This window comes from Cylas formicarius, unplaced genomic scaffold (genome assembly GCF_029955315.1).
Source record: "Cylas formicarius isolate icCylForm1 unplaced genomic scaffold, icCylForm1.1 PGA_scaffold_7__23_contigs__length_41026272, whole genome shotgun sequence".
NCBI classification, from domain to species: Eukaryota; Metazoa; Arthropoda; class Insecta; order Coleoptera; family Brentidae; genus Cylas; species Cylas formicarius.
Window position 1 is genome coordinate 5,307,404 of NW_026844352.1, and position 24,192 is coordinate 5,331,595.

The window sequence follows — 24,192 nt, forward strand, 5'->3', positions numbered from 1 at the left end:
TTCCTAACACTCTTAACTTTATTTGAGATATATTAGAATCCGACATTTATTTCAAGTTTGGTCTAAATCATTCATAGTGTGTACAAAGGGCGGGGACGTAATCAACGCAAGCTTACGACTTGCGCTTACTGAAAATTCAGAACTAAAGCTGGGCCATTCTCTATACTGAAAACCTACGCACACAGACCGGTACATTAATGCATTGCCACATCACCATCCGGTCCAAAAATCATCCGTTATCAACTGTCATGTTTAAGAACCTTAAAACTATCTCGGCCCGAGTCACCGAATCCAAAATTACATCTGCTCCTCCTCTAATAATTTACACCACAAACTTCCAACAGCATTGAGGCCGAAAGCAATCCTATACTTGCCACTGTTGTCCTTCCTTACATTACTGAACACATATCAAAAGTTTTTACGAAGTATTACCTTTATACTGGTTAACATCAGTTCTTTTTTTAAATTTTTGGATGTATTCTACGTAGAAGATAAACTAAGTTTTTGAGCTTTGTCGTGATTCATGTTTGAGGGGATATTGAACTCGGATTTTCAAGATATGGAACCCGAAGAGTCCTATTGATTTGTTATATTTTTTGCGGCCTTCTCGAATTTTAGCAAAACTAAATTTACTAAGAATTTTATAAGCGGATGAGGTTTGGGTAAGCCATTTAAACTCTATACACTCTAACATAAGTTTAACCATTGAATTTGAAACTAATAATAATCTCCCATTCTTCTTCTTCTTCCTACTGCATATGGGCCTGATTGCATGTTTTTCTTCACATCTTTGCTATCATTCAGTCATTTGGGAGGTCGTCGGTCTACCTTTTCCTAGGTCTTCCAAGGCTCCTTTTTCCTGCTGGTGATTTGCCCTTTGATATTTTCACTATTCTTAAAGATAGAAAATCAGACCTAACATTGGCTCATCGGCTATCAATTCTCTTTTTTCTCTTGTTTACAGAGTCTTAAACTGTCGCAGACTCCAGAATAAAAACACCTTACGTCTGATGTTCTTTCTAAAATTTCCACATAAAAGATATTAAGTGTTCCATCTACACTTCACCAAAACCTTCCAATGGCAATGAGGCCGAAAGCAATCCCACACTTACCAGTATTGTAGTTGCGTACATTCAAAATATCACTAATAACATATCAAAAGTTCCAAAGAAATATAACGTCAAAAAATCGAACGAAAATCTCTCAACATTTTTGATCCGTTTGAGATAACAGGATGAAAAACATAAATAACACTAAAAAAACATGATAGACCCAAGACTAACAAATAAATGCATCAGTTTCAGTCAAACTCTGAAGAAGCCTCAGCAAGTTTAATTTATAAACAGCCGAAACTGGCGGAATACAGAATATTTGTAAATAGTATCGTTTTAGGTTTATTATGTGAGTTTCTATTTTTGGAACATATTTTTGCGGTATTTCGAAAACTATGTTTACCATAATGTCTTGAAAGGCTTCAAGAACAAGTCTTCTCAGTTGACCCTCAGTCTTTGTCAGTTTTTGGAACATTACAAGGTGTTATCTGCGATTGGAAAATAGTGGTCATTTATTTGGACTTTCTATATAATTTAATTGTAGTAAGTTTTTTGTAAGTAGTTTGTTTAATGAATTTATAGGTGATCATCAGTTTTTTTGTTTATCTTGACAGCGCCTAATACACCAAAACATTGAAAGTTTAACAGAACCCCTTTTTTGTGATTAAGACTATGTAGAATCATATCGTGTCGTATATCGTTGAATTCGCAGTATAGTGAAGTTGTTTTCACTGACCATATGACAAAAATAAGTTCATGATTTCGTCAAAACGAGACGTCACACATAAAATCTGTCAAAGCTATCTGGGACTTATTTTCTTTTAAATCTCTCTAAATAAAACCAGAACAATAAATTAACAAACTTCAGTTTTTTTGAAGTATCTTCGGAGGTGATGGGAATTATTTAGTTTTGGTTGGTTTTCTCCACAACGCGTTTATATTTTCGAATTTAACGATGCTGAGTAAAAAAGATGAGAACAGAGAAAACAAGCATTGAAGACAGTTGAAAAGGAAGTTTTGGAAAAAGAGAAAAACTACCATATCGGGTTAAATTAAACATTACAGAACCGCACTTGCCCAAAAGAAATGAGTTAAACCAGGCTTTTCTTACATCGTTTATTTGCTTATTTTCTGGAAACGTAAACGGTGTCTCCGACTTTTAACTGCCCGGTTTTTCTGACCGCGCAGTAGACACCCATCATGGGACTTCCTTTTTCGGGACCTGTGCACATCCTAAAACTGAACAACAAAAACATGAATAGTACAGAGGATATAGGAGGGTTGAATGAATGCAAATGTTATTATTATGTTATTTTTTTTTTTAGAAAATCGGTGGCATGGTACTGACTCTCTGTGAAAAAATAATAAATGGTTAATTAGTAAATATAAATAAAATATCTAGTTTTTAGTTACTAACTAGTCTCCTTCACAAAAAAAAATTAGAGGACTGTCCTTTTTACTTTTGCAGTCTTATTGAAGTAACATAATAATAATAACATAATAAATAATAAACGATTCTTTTTTAAAACACTACCTACTATTAATAATTTTTATCAAAATTGCTTGGAACTAAGACGTGCGCGATATTCAAGATAGTTAAGCTCAAGATTATCATCAATACAATTTAAAACTGCTTCTTCAATTTCTGGAGTTCTTACAGTTCGATGGGCTCCTTTTAAATGATAATTTGCCCCAGTCAACCTTCCATGTACATTTGAACATGTTGGCCTGTCTGCTATGACTGTACTAGGAAAGCGCTCTTGATATAATCTCCTAGCTTCTTGCCCCCTGTACATACACATAACCGTACATAAAATGCATATTGCCACCTCCTCATTAATAGACTCGACAATTTTTTTCTAAAATACTAATGCTTGGATGTCTTAAACACCAACTTAATAAGACGCGAAGAACTGAATTTAAAAATTGATGTCAAACAACCGCCTTTGCAACAGAATTAATAATTCTTACAGACTCAGAATACTAGATTTCAAAAATACACCTCAGAGTTGGTATTGCGATTTTTAAATAATGATAGAAATAATAATGATTATAATTCTCTACATCCTGCCATATTAACGATATTGCTATCACAATGCAGAAGAGAGGTTTTTATTTTTTAAAGCGAAAACCGTACATCAGATTAAAAAAATCAAGAAATTGAATTTGTTTAGCAATGATTGGAGATTGTAAAATAATTTTTATTTTAAGAGTAATCAGTGGCGTACCACCCATGTCTGCCAAAATAGACAGGTGAAATTTTGTACGCCCGTCACTTGTGTATTCTTTTAAAAAATATGGCCTCCTGACGCATGGGACATGTGTGCCAAAAAAGAAATGTCTATGAAAAATCAAGACGTTTAGGACATATGTCCATCTCCCCCTTAATAATTGATATTCAATTAGAAAACACCCAGTATATACATGACAAACTGCAATACAGTTCCTTTCATAAAAATATTTAAAAAAAACGAGATAAAAAATGGAAAATTGAAAAATTGAATGTTCGAAGGGGATGTGAAAAAAGATCCTACCAGAAATGGATCAATATCCACAGCCACGAGGACATAAAGGAGTGTGCAATGATGATAAAGAACTTAAGAAGAAACGAAAATTAGAAATTATAAGTATGGAGAAGTGGAAAAACTATTACAGACAGTTACTAAGAGAAAACAGGGCAGATTTCAAACATAGAATCATGGGATCTAAAGAAAAAAAAGGTGAACGAAATAAGTGTGAACGACATGCAGAAAGCATTGAGGTGATAAAATAGGGACCCGCTATTCTATATATATGGCCAACCTATTCCTAATACAAAATGTCAACATTCCTGAAGACTAGAATGTATATTTAAGAAAGAGAAGAAGAAGAAGACGTAGAAGCAGAAGAACAAAGTGGTTTGCAAAAAAGATTGGTGCCATCATCTATAAATTATCGCAAAACTGATCCCTTATAAGATCTTCCACGGTTTTTGTTATTACCTTTCTACGAAATCCGCATCAGACATTACATGAGCCTAAAAAAACATAATAGTGAACTACCAACATGTGATTTCAAAAACGGAGATACAAATTATAGTTTTATTTTTACCCATTTTTTTTTTTTCATATATTTATGAAAAGATAAACAAGGCATTTTGACCTAGTATTGATATTGGAAAAGTTCACGGTACAGAGGGCACTATTTAAAAGGTGGTAAATTATTTCAAGTTGATTCCCATAGAACAAATCTGATCAGGTTTAATGAAGTGAGCGCAGCCTTTACAGAAGAATTTCAGAAAAACGGTATTACTCAATCTTAATTGTGCGACAATTCTTAAAACGGCCATTGGCCTGGCTTGAGTAAAAGTTCGTGTAGTGTGAAATCGATGTTGATATCTGCTTGCTTTTGATATATGATGGATTACTCCACCACTCACAATGACGCAACTCACGAAACAGCTCTCTAATCTGACATGCCTAGTTGAATTTGGTGTACTTCGTGTTATTGACCAGAGATATCAGTTTCGCTCATTCTTAACACTTTCAGAAGAAAGGTGAGGCAAGATTTAAGTTGAGTTGATTTAGAAATATAACTAGCATTCCGGAACCAAATCTTACGTATTCAGTGTCTTAAATGGTTCCCCTTTCGGGTGCTTAACGGCTGTCTTTGGATCGATCGTGGGCATCTGGCACCTGACGCACTCTTTGACGTTCTTGAGGACGACTCCACCCACCTTAATAAAGTCCCAATGGTCTTCGTCGAAAGGCCTCAAACCAGGTCCAGTCACTAGCAGGTTGTTTCTGTAGTTGGCTGCAGTGATTGTGGTGTCGCCTATCCTGCTGTTGCAGTCATCTATCGACGCCTGATTGATGACGCTGACGCTTACTAAGTCGGAATACAATCCCTGCGAAGTTCACTCACATAAAAGTCACCCGATCTGAATAGGATACGACTTACCCCAGCTTGGTTGGTAAAATCTGCGTAGTATCTCGTGAACGCTTTGTAGTACTTTTCTATATCGCGTTTAAGGCTGCCGTCGTTATACCCGAGACGTAACCCGAAATCTTCGTTTAACAGGAACTTGGACAACCACGTGGCGACTTCTTGACCGCAGTCGACGGTTAGCACAGTTTCTTTCTCGAACAACCTCAATTTTTTTTTATAATAATGTGAACGGTTTTAGAAATGTCCAGCCTCAAATATCAACAAAATTCTCAGAATAAACCAACCCTATCTGGTATTGCCGGTAAAAGAAAGAGATTGTTTATTAAGTAATGAAATAATCTTTCAAAACGAATCCCCTACTATTTACAATGCTTCTGAATTTCTCCTGCATCAGTTGTTGATTAATCGAACTTGCTGACGTCTCGCCAATCATCACAATGGCCCCTTCAGGGCAATAATAACCGACGCAGGAGGAATCCAGAAGTTTGTGGAAGTTTCTTTGAAAAATTTAGATAGTTCAAAGACGTGTCACTTTCTGTTGTCTGTATTGTTATATTATCATAGGGATGCCGAACTTTTTGAAAATTGGTTTCAAAACCAATCTTTAAAAAAAATCTGGGCATGTTTAACCCCATAGAACTTTTCTGGAAACCAAGTAAAATGAAAGGTAGGACAGAAAATGTTACTCCTACTTTAAGTGCAATTTGAAAGCTGGAATAATTAATTAATTAATAAACATAAACCATATTTTAATTAACCTCAATGACAAGTCTGATAATGAAACTGAATTAAATTTAGACATTTAGAATAACAATTTAATTATGTATTGATATTCCCAGCTTATTACCAAAAGCTTTGAGAGTCCGTCCTTACTTTCAGAGAAAATTTTAATTACATCTGGAAATGATTTTATTAGGAGCTTCAATAATTCTTCGATGTTGACTAATACTGCAGATTCCTTAATAACATTATAGTTTTTCTTTTTGTTTCCTCTTATCTCACACATAATTTCTGACTCTAACATGTTTTGATATTTGTAACTTTTTTGACGAAATGGTAATTTTTTAACATCTATCGAATGAAGCTCGCAGTTACCAAGAACGTCAATAATGAGTCACAAGTTCTTTTGGAAAAATTCAGGCCGCAATAACCAGACAACTGCATACTCACGTGATGCATTTGGTTTGAATTTCGTCAGCGGGAATTTTGACATAGATAGTTTCCATTGCCGGAGCGTCAAGGGCCACGGTGTTTCTGTCGTAGGGCGTCAGTTTGATAAGCATTATTTTCGGATAATGCCGGGCCGTCTTAAATTCTTTGTGTTTCTCATTGAAAATCAAAAACGATCTAAAAGAGTGATACTTTCGTCCAATTTAATGCATGTAAGAAAAATTTTCAGTAAAGTGTAACCGAAGAGCACATTTTATATCCCAATTATAAAAGTACGACATATTTTTAACACCTGTTGGACAAAGTGAGTGCAGCCTTCTTGATTACCGAAGCTACATACGACATACGGGATGTCAATAATCTTTGATTTTGTCAAAATTGCCCAAATATTGGCAGGTGAATCTATATTAATCGATTAGATAGATTTATTTGGCGTTCTCTGAGCAAGTTCTCTGCTTGTAGCTGTTGTTAGAAAAAAAAAGTAATACTATTGATTATTAATCAGCAATATAGAAACATGTTGAGCATCAACTTAACCCATTTTGTCCCAGTGGTGCGTCAATGCACCACCTATTCCATGATTTTTTTTGTCACATCCAGGAAATATTTTTCCACAAAAGCGGTGCATAAATTTGTATCACATTTTCACGTAAATCCAAAATAGTAAAAAAAAAATTGGATTTGTATTGGCATTTTTGTGAAGTCTATAGCTTGTAGATTACATCGCAGAAAACATCCAGTGGAAATACTATATTGATTATGCTTTATTTTTTGAAAATATTTACTGGTTCGTGAATGCATCACTGGTTTTATATGCGAAACAAAACCTTGTTATTGCAAGTCTAGACAAGTCAACACATGTAGAATAAGCATCCAACAATTAGCGTGTTCTTTAGTATTAGTTTGTGCCTTGCGCAGTGAACATGAACGTTACAGTTCGTAAAATATGGCATTTCCGAGGTATTTGACTCAAAAGGAATTAGAGGCGGCAATGGAGGAGATTGTGATAGATGAGGACAATAACAATGAAAGTCGTAAGTATTATTTGGATTTACGTATTCTTATATATTGTAGCATTCCATTCCTTGCAAATTTATGCTAAAAATAACGTGAAAAAATATTTACAGAACATATTGACGTGGTCTATATTCCACCCCACTTGGACACCTTGACTGAGGAAGAAGATATGAACGATAACATGAATCTTCAAGAGTTTGAGGAACCAACTGATATAATTGGAACTTTCGAGTTACATACACCGAATGATACAACTGTCCTTCAACAGTCCTGTAATTCATCAACTACAGAACCTGAATGGGACTCATCAGACGATGAAACCCTGGAATTCAAAAGAAGACGTATGATTGCTGTAAACGCCAGGCTTGCTTCTACTGTCAAATGGAAAAAAGGTCAGATAGAGTACACTCACACACCCATATTCGATGAATTTAGATCATGTGAGGAACTAAAAAAGAGGTTTTCTGGAAAAACTTCGATTGAATTATTTTTTATGTTTTTTGATGACGAAGTCATTCATTTGATTTTCGGTAGAACATGCTCAAGACAATAACCGCCATGAATTCTCGATGTCAAAAAATAAACTTTTAAATTTTGTAGGCATTTTATTGTTCTCGGGTTATCATTCATTGCCACATATTTAGCATTATTGGTCTACTGATGAAGACAAAGGAATTGATCTTATAAAAAAATGTATGAGCCGCAATAGATTCCAATTGATAAAGCAAAACTTGCACTTACCTGACAATAATCTGTTGGATAAAAATGATAAATTTTCAAAAGTTAGACCCTTCTTTAATGTAATAAATAAAAAAAATCTTCAGTTTGGCATATTTTCTTTCAACTTATGCATAGATGAACAAATGGTACCTTACTTTGGCCGCAATTCCTGCAAAATGTTAATAAGGGGTGAACCAGTTCGTTTTGGCTTCAAGCTCTGGTGCCTTTGTTAATCTCATGGGTACCTATTTTATTCACTTACATGTGGTGCTCAAAATAAACCTCATTCTGACCTTGGTCTTGGCGGTGACGTTGTCATGAGTATACTTTCTGTTGCAGATAAGCCAGTAAATAACCAAATTTTTTTTGACAATTTTTTTCAACATTAAAACTATTTGTACATTTAAAAACTAATGGTTATTTTGCCACCGGTACTATCCGGGAAAATAGAACAAGTAAATGTCTAATGGAAAATTGTAAATCATTTGGAAAAAAAGACCGCGGATCCTATCTTTCAGCATATGAATCTGGATAAAAAATTTCTATTCTCCGTTGGCACGACAATTCAGTTGTAACTGTGGCAAGTAATGTTTCTAGTGTAGATCCTGTCCAAAATGTAAAGCACCATAATAGAAAAGAACGGAAAGATGTAAATATACCCCAACCTTATGTAATTGAACATGACATGACATGAATGTTATTTATCCGAAAGATAATCTTGTGGCATTACATTTTGAATATGATTTCTGGCATATGACCGCCACGGTTGGCGCGGATGTAGTCCAATCAGGACGTCCAATTTTTGATGACTTTTTCCAACATTTGTGGCCGGATATCGGCAATAACACGGCGAATGTTGTTTTCTAAATGGTCAAGCGTTTGTGGCTTATCCGCAAAGACCAATGACTTTACATAGCCCCACAGAAAGTAGTCTAGCGATGTTAAATCACAAAGATCTTGGAGGCCAATTCACAGGTCCAAAACGTGAAATTAGGCGGTCACCAAACGTGTCTTTCAATAAATCGATTGTGGCACGAGCTGTGTGACATGTTGCACCGTCTTGTTGAAACCACATCTCCTGGACATCATGGTTTTTCAATTCAGGAATGAAAGACTTAGCTCTATACCGATCACCATTGACTGTACCGTTCTGGCCATTAACGTTTTTGAAGAAGTACGGACCAATGATTCCACCAGCCCACAAAGCGCACCAAACAGTCAGTTTTTCTGGATGTAACGGTGTTTCGACATACACTTGAGGATTAGCTTCGCTCCAAATGCGGCAGTTTTGTTTGTTGTCGTAGCCATTGAACCAAAAGTGGAAATGGACGTAGTGCGCGATACGTATTCCGCACAGATGAATTTCCAAATCAAACTGAGAATAAATCACTTGACAGCTGTTAAATCGGTCGCCATCTTGAACAGTAAGACCAACTTAAAGTTCTATACATCGAAAAAAAACACCCATAACAATAGATATATGGGTGGGGTAGATTTACATGACAACGGAATTGCTAATTACAGGTGCCAGGTACTTGGAAAAAAATGGTGAAGGCCTTTATTTTGCAACTCACTGGATAGTTTAGTAGTGAATGCATGGAAATTGTATAATATTGTCAACGAACAAAAGATTTCCCAGGTAGATTTTAAATCTTACATTGCTTTGCGACTTTTAAAAACTGATAAAACAATTACTCAAAGAAATCTTGCACCTGCCATAGATGAAGTGCGTTATGATAATCAAGGTCACCTCATGATTGATCATGCTAATAAAGCCCGAAGGAGATGTAGAATTTGCCACAGGCACCCAATTTACATTTGTAATAAGTGTAATGTGCATTTACATACGCCATGTTTTGTAAAATATCACCAAAAATTAAACCGGGTGATACCAGTGATGCGCTCACGCATCATAAAATATTACGCGTTTTTTTGTATCAAATCAGGTTCTATTTGGAAAACAATATACTTTTAATTGTTTTCTGTCGAATGTGAACTTTCTTTTGTAAATTTGTGTGCCCAAAACATTATTTAATGTTTTTTCTCAATGGTTCGTTTACGCACCAGTTTTTTTTGTGTTTGGGGTTTTTTTTTGACAAAAGTATTTTTTTTTTATTTTCTTTATGCTTGGGATAATATGCGTTAAGGGGTTGATATTCAAATATTATTATTACCAAAGGAATTGTTATTTTACTGATAATATACAGTTCGCCCTTTTTAAGATACTCAAGTGAAATTTAAATTTTATACTGCGAATCCTCAAACAGCGTCAACTGCCAATATTTTGCTTCGGGTTCCGAATATTATTCTAACCTCACATACCAAATCTCATGACAAAATTCGCATTATAAGGTTTGTCGTCATTTTGGTCAAAGTTATTGTGAGTTTACTTTTTTTATTCGACAAACTAGTGTGTCACGAATTTTATTTAGTGATCACCGAATTATAATGGTCGTTGACTTTAAATGTAAAAAATCACACACCATACACATACACATGGAAAAACGGCCGTTATAGATTCTCTTTTCAATGAAACTGCAAGTGTTATTTAAAATCAAGCCCTATTAACCAAAGTTCTTAAATACATTAAAAGAAGGTATTGAGAATAAAATATTAGATTATCGTGTTGGGACCGAGGTCATTGTTGTCATGTTTACCGAAATTGAAGATATTGGCCTAGAGACAATCCCCACTGGGTTGTGAAGATTGATATTCCAAGAAAGTCAATGTCCATAGAGTTGTTTGTAATATGGAATTAAGTTACAAAGACATGCGTTAGACATACCAACAGTCCAATGTCAGTGTTGCCAATAGAGATACAAAAGGTTAAGGTAGAGCTAACGTTGGTTAAGTGACACAGAAAGAATTTTTGAAGAGTTGAAAAATGTATTTGAATAAATGGAGGTCTGACAAATGACAAATTGCCATGCCATTTCTACTATGAAAATTATTGTTTTTATCATTCCCTCAAACAGAATCAGTTACTTACTAAAAGTTATTATTTTGTTAAAGTGAAATAATATTATTCCTCTGTGTTAGTGTTAATTATTTTACTGAAGAATCTGAATTGACCATATTGTAGAGATTTTCTTTTCACAACTCGCCAAATAAAAAAATCAGCTTTTATTAATTTCGTTTATTGACCAAAATAATGACAAGTTATTTATATAGCCAAAATATATCGGTGTCTTCATCTTAAATACGACACACTGTATGTTCGATTTACTGTTCAAACACGAAATGTGCAACTCGATATTTTTTCCGCTTTTGCGCCGCGCGGTGTTAACTAAGCCTTACCTGTCACGCAGCTGCGTCCTGTTTGATTCGCCGGTGTCCTCCAACGTCATCAATCCTACTTCGGCACAAAACACGCTTTCGACGTCCAACGGGGCTCCGCTTTTCAACGGATAGAAATAAATCGACTTCAGAGTGCCAATTCCTTCCCATTCGGTAGGTATTTCCTGGCTAATCCGTTTGAGTAGTCGGTAAGCTAATATTGAGGCGGCTATAGCAGCGGACGCCACTGCGTAACCGGTCATTCGATGCGACAAGGTCATACTCGTCACCTATACTAATTTTCCTCTCAGATATGTGGTTCATTTAAGGCGTCGACGGTTCGAGATAAATACATTTCGATGACACGCGCGTAGCAACTCGCGACTTGCATGAATCGTGCAGATTGGTTTAACAACTTTTCGATATGTCCGACTATAATTGACGATTGTACAATGCAATGAGACATCTGGAGGACAAAATGTTAATCTGCTTGGGATTTTAGAGAAAAGGGATGTGATAGACGGTGTTTATACATTTCAGGACCTCATTTGTTTATATACACACTGCAAAGCTAGTTCGACATACAGGGGGTCAAAGTTTATTATTTGTTTTAGAGAAAATTGTTTAATTCGAAAGTTTTAGATGATACTAAAAGAAACGGTTTAATATTATTTTCAAATGCGATTCATAAATTCGAAGATTGCACCACTTTTAAAAAACGAAAACTCAGTAATGGTTCTAACGATGTCAACTTTATGTCTTCATTTATACTGCACAAAGTTCAAGACTTGATCAAACAAAATTGTTCTGTTAAAAACGTTCCTCATAAAAAATCACCGGTCAACTGGTTTGATAAAGATCTAGTAGCTCTTAGAAACTGTTAAAACTCTCAGTAAAGTCTCACAGAACCCTCTATATACTATACTATATAAATCGCTAAATAAGGAATATAAACAAAAAATTCAACAAACCAAAAAAGCTGCCTTTGATGGCTTTATCGAAAAATCAACCAATAAAAACAAAGATGTCTGGAAAATCGTTAACTATGAAAGAAATAGTCTTGGGAGGTGTGATAAAGAATCTGATTTATCAGCAAACGATCTTAACAGTTTTTTTAGGTCTGTCTCGAGTAATATTATAAAGATCTTAACGGTGAATCACAATGTACATAGTGCATGTGTTGAAGGGATTCCACTGGAGGAAACTACTTTTTTTTGCATCCGAGAACTTGTGAGGATACGTACCGAGCCATACTAAGATTAAAAAAATCTTATTCTAGCGATGCTTATGATATCAATAGTGTCTTGGTGAAGGGACTGGTTGAGTACATTACACTGCCATTAACCACTTTATTTAATAAATGTATTGACACAGGTGTATTTCCGTCGCTGTTTAAGATTTCGAGAGTAATTCCAATCCATAAGGCAGGTGATATAAATGATGCTAACAACTGCAGGCCGATTTCAATCGTGCCTTTGTTCGGAAAAATTTTTGAGATCTTACTAAAAGATCAGCTAACTTCTTATATTAATAAGATCGAATGTCTTTGTGCTGGTCAGTTTGGATTTAGGGGAGGGTGTTCGACGATCCAAGCAGTGCCTAAAGTTGTGAGTTGGGATAGTTGAGGGCCTCGAGGGAGGTGAATTAGTTGGTTTGACCTTGTGTGATATCTCCAGGGCCTTCGACTGTGTTTCTCACCAGCTTCTCATTAAAAAGCTATGTAGATATGGTATACGAGGTCTGTCCTTAGATCTTATAGCGTCCTACTTGCAGGGCCGACAGCAGTTTGTAGAATACCAAGATGACCGTTCATCACTTGAATCAGTAGTAAGCGGGGTGCCCCAGGGTTCTGTCCTGGGCCCGCTACTATTTACAATCTACATAAATGACCTTTATCATTTCTTGGCCCCCAATCAGTGCGTGATGTTTGCCGACGATACATCCTTCACTACATCTGCTAAGAGTATCGAGGAGTTGTCCGTTAGGGTTGGCATGTTGGAGGACGGGGCTAATGTCTGGTTCGAAAATTAAATTTAGACAAGACCCAGAGTGTTGTGTTTTACTCCAATTGCTTGGTAAATAGTGGACAGTCCGTCAAGTTGCTTGGCATTAGGATCGATGATAGTCTAAATTGGAAACAACATATCTCAGACCTGAAAAATAGATTCGTTCTTCGACGACTGAGAGGCCTGATAGGAACAAGGACTCTGCTTATGGTCTATTTTTCTTTGTTGCATTCACACTTATGCTATGGCACGGTGCTGTGGGTTGATTCCTCAGCTGCTGTGGAGATTTTTAGAATGCAGAAAAGGGCCATTCGAGTCGTTGCTAATATGCATCTATATCTACTACCAGTTATTAGAAATACAAAGAACGAAAGGAAAGTTTAGCGCTAATTCCGATTGCTCTGCCTATCCAACTCTGAAATTGTATAATGTTTTGCCAGGTACCGTGAAAAAGATGAGCAATAGAAAATTTAAACATACTATTAAAAAATTCCTACAACATCATTGTTTTTACTCCTTGCGAGCATACATTGCCACTGTCACTGATATCGATGCGCTATAAAACTGTATAGCACTGTCTAATTTTGTTTTGTATTAGATGTGTGTTTTTATGTTATTTATTAATTTCATTTTATTCCACTTGAATATCACTTCTGACTTGCTACAATTGTACGTCCCTTTTGTACGAAACGTAGTCAATAAATGAATCTATCTATCTATCTAATAGAAGAAGAAGGTACAGAAAATAGCTGGAGAGACAGACTCGAGAAAATATCAAAAACGCAGCAAAAAAAGCCCTCGGGGAACGTAAAACCCACAGAACATAAAAAAAATAAAAAGTACACCTTAGTTAGAAAACAAGAGCCTATCTCAAATATAAATCTACGAAAACAGGAGAAGACTATGAAGAATATAAAAGAATTCGCAACAAAAAAAAACACACTGGAAAAAGACTTTATGGTTTGCAAAATCAGATTTAGAGAACAAAATAAATAAGAACTAAAAGTTCAAATTTTCACAAAATTATGTATATTCACATGACAATTGTTTCGACAACACCGTCTCTTTATCAAATGTAATATTTTCAAACTACCTGCTACTATATATACCGAAAAATGACAATAAAACTTTAATTAATGATGTTGTGAGAATTTAAGTTTAATAATGGAGATGTATTTAAATCTAATTTATCGTTAAGCAATTCATTTCAATGTCTCCATGGCTTATAATAAATTTAATTTTCGACTTTTTGTGGCTGTATGTAAAATATCAAATTTTTTGTCAAAAATGTGTTTTTCTGTGTAGAAAAATTAGAACCTAGACTATTGTTTTTAAACGCTCTTTTATGTTCGTTAATGCGTTTTTTGGACGATCTACCTGTTTGTCCAATATGAATTTTAGGACAAGATCCGCATTTCAACCTGTAGACACCTAATTTTTTGAGATTTTGGACATTTCGTTTTATTGCTTTTTAAAAATTTTCCTATTGTGTTGTTAGTTCTGAAAGCTATTTTCAAACCACATTTCGATGAATGTTTTGAAACTTTTCCACTAGTTGTCCTATGTATGTAGATGTATTAAATTATTCCTGTTTTGTTTTAGGTTTCAGATAAATAGAGTCTACTGTTGTCTGAATTTGTTTTTTATTTATGATTTTATCGATAATGGACGGATTGTAGCCGTTGTTCAGTGCAATTTGTTTAATGATATTAAGTTCTTTGTTCTTTGGATGTGATAGATTTAGTAGATTTCACCTGCACTCGGAAACAGGTTAACCCTTTGGTGAAACAAAATTTACTAGATTGCTTAATAGTATCTTTACACCAATGGACGGATTTACATCTCTAAGGAAGGTTTGATTATGAGAAACCCAGTTAGTTCTTTGTTAACCGAGATTTTTATGGATAATTTGGAACGGCAACTAGGTCAAAAAAAAAAATAAAAAGTAAAATTTTTCTATGGTGGTATAGATATGTGGATGATGTCTCTACTTGCTTTGTTGGAATGGCCAGAGAATTGAATTCTTTTTTAAATTACATTTGCTCATTACATAATCGCATAAAATTCACTATCGAGATTGAACAGGATAATTCTATTAATTTTTTAGACTTAACCATTTCGAAAACGCAAAACAATTAGATTTTTCCATTTACCATAAACCTTCACACACAGACACAGTCACACAAAACAGCTGAAATCACCCTTATACACACAAAATGGCTGCATTTCACTCTTTTACACACAGAGCCTACCTCCCCGTTATCTTTTAGCTTTTTTTAAGTTTTTTTTTGTTAGCCAGTCGAAGTGCTAACACCACTACTTAATAAAGTTTCATAAACAATTTTCACAACCTGTTCTGCATCAACCGACAAATGATTTCGACGCGACATTGTTGCATCCTCGAAAAAGAGTGTATACGATTATTCTACGCTGCTACAAATGGTCAACGCTCAAGAAATATATCAGAAAGAAAGAAATATAGTCTGTTCATAGATATAAGAAAGTAACTAACTGATACAAATTAAGGAAAGACCCGAGCAATCTGTAAGAATGAAATCGTACTTTGCTTAGGATTTAATTATTTGGGGTTTTGTTAGGAAAGATACTAAACAATATTTATTTATTTATGTATGTATTTATGTTTAAATCTAAAATAAAATTACAAATTATTTTTATTACCTACTTAAATCACTTGAAATTAGTCACATAACATATCAGTATTATTTGCAATATTGTTCTGCTTTTTCTATGTGTTTAACAGAATTTGCCCAACTTTGTGAATGGATGTTAAAAACCTCGGTTTCTATAAGTTTGAGGACATTGGAGTTAACACGGGGAAAAATATTGTTACGACGAATGGCAGATTTCAGTTGGTGCCAAACATGTTCAATGGGATTAAATATACAGTGGTAAGGTGGAAGCCTTAAAACTGTAGATTTTTTGGGTAATTATCACAGACGTATTCCTTTTGTAAGTTCAAGCTTTGTAGAACCTTTTTGGTATAATCTTCGTGAAAATAAATGTTATTATACATGTCTACTATGATAACTTGCATTGTCCATTACAATTTCGTTATTAGGAGGAATGTTTGGAACTAGTTTGTTTTTAAACCAACATTCAAATAAATCAGGGGTGGTATCTTCATGGTACTCTCGAGAAGAATCTTTAATATCAGAGAAGAATCTTTAATATTTTTCGCAGACAGAGAAAGTTCATTTGGAATCCAACCATCCTTAGAACCAGCATGCAAAATAGTTATTCTTTTACCTCTTTTTGATGGCGCGTTTGTTTTACACTTATCAGTTGAGTCAATCCAACCCTTTTCCGGGGTATCATAAGTGTCGAACCATGTTTCATGTAAATAATTGGCCTTTGTTGTTCTCTGTAAATCCTATTTTTTTCTAGATATTCCAGTCGCCATTTCCTAATTCTAAAAGATTCCATTAAAACTTGCCTTTTGTTATATTTTTTAAATCTAAAACCCATGTGTTGAATACACTTCCATAAGATAGTTCTGCCGGTTTCGTCCTTTTCAAGCCTGCTAATTAAGATATCTAATCTAGACACGCTTTCTTCCTCGCATAACTGGTAGATTTTATGCCGTATTATATCTTGTTCATTTTCATCTACACTCGAGAAAATGTCAGCATCGCTTCTTTTTTTCCTCGCTGACATGGGATTATTCACAATTTTCCATGCAGTTGATGTTGAAATTTTGTGACCGTTTTTTCTAAAGATGCTTGCTGGCTGGCACCACGTTCAATGAGAGTCAAATAAGCATTGTTTATAACTTCCTTAGTCTCAATAGAATAGTGTTTTTTACATTTGGGCGGGAGCATCTCCTGAGATACACTAGACTCGCACATATTTTGCATAATTCGCAAACGATTCAACACACGCTGTATTAGACACGAAATAAGAATGATTACCAAACCAAAGAATATTAAACACAGATAGGTATAAAATTATTTTCTATTACGGGCCACAATTTTACCTGAATTTAAATTCCGAAACTTTAGGTGATAATCTTGTTGCATTGTATTTTAATGACCACCCTTGGATAATCCCGTTCAAAAGTAATTGGTCACTTTCTTATATCTATGAACAGACCATACCCTGTCACTCGAGTAAGAATATTTTTTTTTGTTAATTTCTTTACCTGATAACAATAAGTAATAACATCATTCAAGTTTTATTGGGGAGGGTCCATCGAAAACCAACACGATAAAGATTCAGACAGACTGTAGTAAGCATCCTTTATTCCAGCAACAAACCAAATATAACAGTTATTTTCATATTCCTTAAAGCCACCCGTAACTGGGTTGACCAAAGGGTTTGGTTCCCACCCGTTGGACATTTTTTCTCATTAATGGACTGGCGGACCTGGGCGGCGAAGGAGGTTTATCTACGACAAGCAAATGCGTCTCCGCCTGTTGCGAAGGTACGTCTTCAGGCGACAAAAGTAGCGTCTCTTTTCGAGCAGGTGGCGACACTGTCGGCGGTGACCCATGGCCGCTCGGCTGAGGAATGGGGGGTCGTTTTGGTGGAGATCCGGGTTCCTGTAGAAAACGGAAACTGTAAGGCAATAAAGTAACAAAAGAAAGTACGCAGTCAGTCAACGATAGAGTGGAGTACATTGATTTCAAAAGTTATGAGAAAATTATACTGGGTAAAAGTATACAGGGTGGCTAAAAAAAGCATGACGAATTAAACATACATACGGAACACCCTATTTGGAAATTTAGTTTTGAATTCTTTTTAATATTATTCAACTTTTTTTATTATTAATAAGGCATATACAGAGATATTCATGGTGAGCGCCCTATTAGAGGTTTATGGTGACTTGTGGTAAAAACCGGAAATGTTGGTTACTGATGTAAGCGAACTTATTTAAAACATTTTTGGCCATGCGGTGTTTTTATTTGGTTTTTTAAAGGCCACACCCTGTATATTATTACATTTTTTGGATTCGGCGAAATATTCTGCAACTTATTTATGTAAAATATAGCTCCCGATGCTGGCTACAACACTATCCACAACCCATATTTTACGGCTTCAATATTTAGTCCGGAAAAGGTCAATTGTCAAGAGATTTTTGAAAAATCCTGTATATAATCGAAAAAGTGCTTGAAATAAATTATTAGTACCGAATCATCCGCGTCTCTTGGTTAAAATTTTTTTCCGATTGTGTTTTCGAGGAAATCATTTTTTTCTAGAAGCCAAAACAACAAAAAGAAGTAAAAATTTTTAAAAATGTATTTGGCGAATTTTCAATTGAATTTCTAGATGTGAGTATGGATTTCTACTGCTCTGCTAAATTTGAAGTCGATGGCTGCAAATTCGATGTACCTGTTAAAGTCCAGCGCAATTAAGTACCGCCAAGTATATTTTTTTAATTTTCGAAATTTTTTTTTTGCTTATTTTGGCTTCCAGAAAAACATGTTTTTCTCCATAACTGTTCACTCGATCGGTAAAATTCTTTAATTGGCAGACGCGGAGGATCCAGTGCTATAACATTTACTTAAAGCATTTTTTCGATTACATACAGGGTTTTTAAATTATAGACGAAAATCTAAGACTTTGAAAATTGTTCATTTCCAGAATAAATTATTAACCGCAAATCAAAAATAGCAAAACATATAGCAAATGGTTTCCAACAGTCTCATTGGCCACATCAAGAGCTTCAATTTTTGTATTTGCAGTTTTTGTCTATCACATACACTGCTCGAGAAATTTGAAAAAATCCATATGAAAATCACTATTCCGGGGGCTGTCAAGGCGCGATGACGTCATTGATTATTACGGCGCACCTTCCACGAGGCACATAAGCCTATAAGAAATGGCCCTGATCCGACACCGGTATCCATCATTTTTCGACTGTTTTTTGAACCTTGTTAAGAAACACGATAAGTGTCAGAAATTTGAAGCATTCGACTTCATATTTGACACATCTATGCAGCTTTGACCCGAGACGGAACCTATTAAAAATGGGGGGCCGGGACGGGAAGTATTTTAAAAAAATTAAAAACCGCGTGTGCAAGGGTCTACAAAAAAGACCATTTTTCAGAAACCGTTTTCAAGACCGAAAAAATTCTTGAACCAGAAGACGCAGAGGAAATGACTCCATAAACTTTTATTCTTCACAATTTTTCAAAAATATACAGGGTGCGCCGCAAATTAAAAAAATAATGAAAAATGGGTCCCCCTATTATTGAAAATTTCTTTTACACGACAATATAGCCCATATAGACAGCTTAATTGTATTTACGGTTTTTAAGTATTGCACAGGGTGTTCGCGATATTCCGTGCAATATTAAAAACCATAATAAGTGCCCCAAATTTGCAGCTACCTACTTCAGACTTGGGAGAGTAGAAGTCCGGATCCGCATTTTAGACTCTTTAAATTGGGAGCAATAAAATAACGCTAAGTATATTTTTTTATTATTTTTTTTGTGGTTATTTTGGGATCCAGAAAAACATCCGTAATACGTGGGAGACCCGGAGCTATAACTTTTGTTTCACGTATATTTTCGATTATATACAAGGTGTTTTAGTTATAGATAAAAATCTAAAAGACCCTGAAAATTATTCTTTTAGAGAGATTATTAACCGTAAATCAAAATTCGTACAAACAATGGCTAATCCGTTTAAACAGTGTTATAGGCCGTATCAAGGGCTACAATTTTTGTATTTACGGTTTTGGTCTATCACATACGCTGTTCGAGATATTTGAAAAAATCCAAATGAAAATCACCATTGCTCGCCCTCAATCTGGACGCGATGACGTCGTTTACTATTACCACGTATTCCAGGTTTCAAAAAACAAGCAGTTTTTGAAAACCATTTACCCCATTCGAAAAATTCGGATACCAGGAAACTAAGGAGATCAGGGTTATATCCTCTATTTAGAACATTGTTGGAATTATATACAGAGTACGTCGTTTGTGTAACTTTGAAGTTCGACGAGATTAGAAGGACATTTTATACAGGGTGCATGCACAATTAAATTACATCGATTTTGCGAAAGTTTCATAGTGGTCCGCAGGAATTATATTATTGTTATTAATATTATTCGAAACGTCTTAACTTACCTCGCAGGCTATCGGAATATCGCCCAGTCCGATATCATCTTTTAATGGAACGATTTCCTCGCCATCGTCGTCAGATTTCTCCTTTTCGATAATTCCATCGAAATCGGCGCTGTCCTCGTCCTTCGACGAGACCCCGCCGTCATCGGAAGAGATTATACGATTCAGCTCGTCGTATATGCTGCCGTCTTCTGAATCGGCGAGCTTCTCGTTAGAAGAGAACGAATTTTTGTCGGACAACTGCTGATCCGCTTCGACCGAATCCTTAGCGGACTTTTCCCATTCGAAAGTATCTTCATTTTTCGAATCATCTTCGCCCGTCGGCGCGCTTTCTTGAATTTCCAAAATGTCCTTCTTTGGTGAAGGCGGCACATCCGGAATCACTTCCACCGGCGGTTGCGTCGAAGAAGCGCCTTCCTTCTTGCTCGCTATAGGTGAATTTTCAGAGCTTTCCAAATTAATCAGATCGACGTCGTTAGCAGCACTCGGGGACTGCTCTGGAACAGGCGACTGAGGCGGGATCACTGATATGGTCGGCGACAGTGGTGGTCCTTGACCTCTTATCATGGCTACGTTCGGATTAAGGGTGACTGTTTTCTTAGCTAAGCAAATCAAGCGAATCAGCAATCGAGGTACTTCAAAAATATAGAGGAAGATTTAAGACCCCTAAATGTATTGTGATCTAACTGGGACAATATAACGGTTCAAAATTTAAAAACCTCAAATTTTGGCAAATATCTAAGCTTTAGCAAAATGGACAAACGCTTGTTTTACTATTGGCTGTTGGCTTCTTCAGAGCTTTACTAGGCTGAATTAAACGAGGGAAACGACTCAGTCGTGGTTAACATTGTGTGGTTGCTTATAATCCATCATCCGAGTAGCAGAGTCAGCATCTACCGAAATAAATATACTACAATGAAGCTTTGACTGACTTTGACTTTTACCGAGATTAATCTACAGAATCGTAAATATATGCCAAGAATATGGCATGAGCTTAAACACAAAGAAGACCAAGATTATAATCATTAGCAAAAATCCAAACGCCAAGCTAATCTGCAAGTGAAAAATACTGATTGCACTGAGGTGGCTTTTACTTAATGAAAATCCATTTATCAAAATAGATAAGAACTAAAAGTTCAGATTTTCAAGAAATTATAAATTTTGACCTGATAACACCGTGTCTTTATCAAATATCATTTGATAAACACAAAATATATAATTTCGTGAAAATCTGAACTTTTAGTTCTTATTTATTTTGAAAAACACTGACCTCGAAAAAGTAGAAACATTTCAGTATCTTGGTTGCAGCTTGAACGAATGATGGGATCATTTTCGGATAATTATTACTCGAATTGAAAAAATACCGTCAGCATTTAACCACTTCAGAAACATTCTGTGTAAATTAAACCTTAATCTGCAAATATGGCTGTGATTCCTCAAATGTTAGGTGTCCTCTGTAATGCTCCATGGAGTGTTGAAATGTGGTGCTATCGTAGAATGATGGACATACCATGTAACTCACGATACTATCTTGAATAAAAATAAGGAACTCTTATGAGAAATAAAAAATATCGAATATTGCAACTTATAACACAGGGAAAACTAGGTGGTAAAAGAGATCCTGATAGGCGCAGAATCTGATGGTTACACAACCTTAGGTAATAGACAGGGAAAACATCTGTCGAATAAGATTCGATATTCGGTTTCATGATTGTGTTTGGGAGGTGTTGATGAGTTTATTTGTCGTAGTCTTAAGGCTCTTTCATGTTCTTTGAGCATAGTTGATATTTATATCTCAGACGGAATATTGCCTTTGAGTGATCGAAGATGTTGACACTCTGACTGATGATAATGAAGAACCCATAGCCGCTCCCGGTGTTCCAGGCAAGCACTTTTCAATCAGGATGAGAAGATTGAAAAATTTGGTCAGTTTACATAAAACCTAGGCAAAGCAGGTCTCATATGCATTTGAGGTATGCATTGTCACATTACCATCAGAATTATTAGAAACAACACCACCACCTTCAAAAAGAGATGCAATTTAGGTAAATATATTAATGATAATTACAAATTTCTCTAATGTTGGGAAGGTATCATCTTCATCAAATAAATTTTATGTTTCAAAGAACAATTTAATTTCGGTATGGTTTCTTATAGCGACTTTCGGATATTAGCGTTAGAAACCCCGAAGCATCTGGCATTGTGAATACTATCAACCTAATTACACACCAAAATTTTGAGAAACAAAAGGCAGTTCCAAATTTTAACAAGCACGTCATTAAAGCTGAGAAAAAAATGAACAAAGAAAATTGTGTGAAAGGAAAGAGTATACTAACATTAAAGAAACGGAGAAAGAGTTCAAAGAGCAAAAAGAAAAGAATTATTTAAGTGTGACGACGAAGAATAGTTTACTGTTATACTCAGTGAAGGTGCCATTTACGATGCAGAACACACAGAAGACTCCAATTTACTTGGACACAATACGAATGTTCTGGAAGTGATAACCCCACTTCATAATGATTAAGAATTAAGAATGATGACGAAAGGGTAACCAGACTTTGGAGAGGATCTATGAAGCAAACCTAGCCCAAGGTGGACTTAAATGTTTTTTAGGAACGTTTATAAATAAATGAAACCCTGTAGTACAATATTAAGAAATAGTCGAAGTGATTAAAGTGAATGGAAGGGAATCGCATTGAAGGAGATTTTCGAGAAAAGAAACGATTGGAAAAGAAATAAATCGTTCAACAGGGCGAACCTGGTTTAGCGTGCGAAGTCTCATCTTCCGTGACAAGTTTAACAAGCTCCTCTCCCGTAAAATCGGGCAACACCAGTGGCGTAGTGGCCCGAGAAGATTCCGGCGTTTTCTCAGCTAGCTTCCGCGCTTGCGCCATGGCTTTCTGTAGATTTTGCTGTTTTTTGAACGAGTCCCTGCTATGGCATCGCCCGATCTGCGATCTATAATCCGATTATAACGAAAACCAACATAAAGGGTGACATTTCGCTTACGCAATGCAGGCCCCCTTAACTACCGCTTTCCACTTGTTTAAATTGGAATCCAGTGCTGCCATTCTAGCGATCCGTCTAAACCTGAAATGTTATCGAGAGCATGTAAAACAAACCACAATTTAACTTTTCACTTGTGCATGTTTCTTTTATCGGTTTGCAAAGTTCAGTATGCGAAGTGGTAAGAGAAGAAGAGTACAGACGGAAAACCAGGTTGTTCATTTTTTTTATTATTATTTTTGCTTGGCAAATCCATGCGGTAAATGATACCGCCAAATCCATACCGTAGGCTGCGTATATTCAAACGGGGTTTATAATTATATCTGAGGTATTATAATTCAAACGGGTTTATAATTTTATTTGGTGTATTATAATTCAAACTAGACTATGTTTAAAACTCTCAGGAAATGAAAAAGAAGATGCAAAGTTCCATTCTTGAACCACAATCAATAATGAGTAAATATTTATTGAACTGTCAAACGAAAAATGAATTATTTAACATAAGACGGTCACCTAGAAGATGATTTACACCAAAGTAACCAAACGATTTAGATTTTGGTAGAAAAAATAAAGAAAATAATTGTTTACTATTATTTACAAATCTTCTGAATCCTTTCTGCGTCGGTTGTTGATGAATCGTACTTGCTGACGTTTCGCCAATCATCCTATTGATTTCTTCCAAGCTTTCCTCAAACAGGTTTGGTTACTAGAGCTTCTCGGATTTTTGTTGTTTGTTTGTTGCTACAAGAATTGATTAGATGCAATAATTTTAGTCTTAGCGAATAAGGTCTTGAGGCTCTTGTATGTTCTTTGAGCCTAATTGATATTTTTCGTCCGGTCTCTCCGATGTATTCTATGCCGCATATGCAGGGAATTGAAATGGAATTTTGTCTTTGACGGACCGAAGATGTTGAGAGATTTTTGGATAAC

The 24,192-nt window shown here is 35.5% G+C and overlaps 2 protein-coding genes across 3 annotated transcripts in view; both read right to left on the reverse strand.

The window, feature by feature from the left end:
• Window positions 1–2,157: 2,157 nt before the first annotated feature.
• Window positions 2,158–11,523, reverse strand: LOC132705687 (mitochondrial amidoxime reducing component 2-like). Of its 2 annotated transcripts, XM_060676459.1 has the most exons (6): window positions 11,184–11,523; window positions 6,150–6,326; window positions 4,992–5,181; window positions 4,652–4,938; window positions 2,711–2,840; window positions 2,160–2,291 (listed from the first exon to the last, which is right to left on the reverse strand). In XM_060676459.1, the coding sequence occupies exons 1-6, from the start codon at window positions 11,441–11,443 to the stop codon at window positions 2,286–2,288; spliced, it is 1,050 nt and encodes a 349-aa protein (XP_060532442.1). In that variant the 5' UTR covers window positions 11,444–11,523; the 3' UTR covers window positions 2,160–2,285. The 2 variants fall into 2 exon arrangements, with proteins under 2 accessions (XP_060532443.1, XP_060532442.1); XM_060676460.1 differs by lacking the exon at window positions 2,711–2,840 and having other exon boundaries at window positions 2,158–2,291; window positions 11,184–11,508.
• Window positions 11,524–17,413: 5,890 nt separating this feature from the next.
• Window positions 17,414–24,192, reverse strand: part of LOC132704296 (transient-receptor-potential-like protein) — a 38,993-nt gene continuing 32,214 nt past the window's right edge. Inside the window, 4 exon segments of the mRNA XM_060674194.1 lie at window positions 17,414–17,727; window positions 20,260–20,858; window positions 23,015–23,214; window positions 23,266–23,346. Of these exon segments, the coding sequence (XP_060530177.1) occupies window positions 17,470–17,727; window positions 20,260–20,858; window positions 23,015–23,214; window positions 23,266–23,346 (1,138 nt within the window). The 3' untranslated portion in view covers window positions 17,414–17,469.

Excerpts from the sequence above, each read along its gene's own strand:
- LOC132705687 (XM_060676459.1), bottom strand. The coding sequence starts at position 11,443 with ATGACCTTGTCGCATCGAATGACCGGTTACGCAGTGGCGTCCGCTGCT. Across the intron at positions 5,182-6,149 it reads ATTCAAACCAAATGCATCAC|GTTGTTCGAGAAAGAAACTG; the intron begins GTGAGTATGCAG and ends AAAAAAATTGAG. Across the intron at positions 2,841-4,651 it reads CCATTTAAGACACTGAATAC|GGGGCAAGAAGCTAGGAGAT; the intron begins GTAAGATTTGGT and ends GTGTATGTACAG.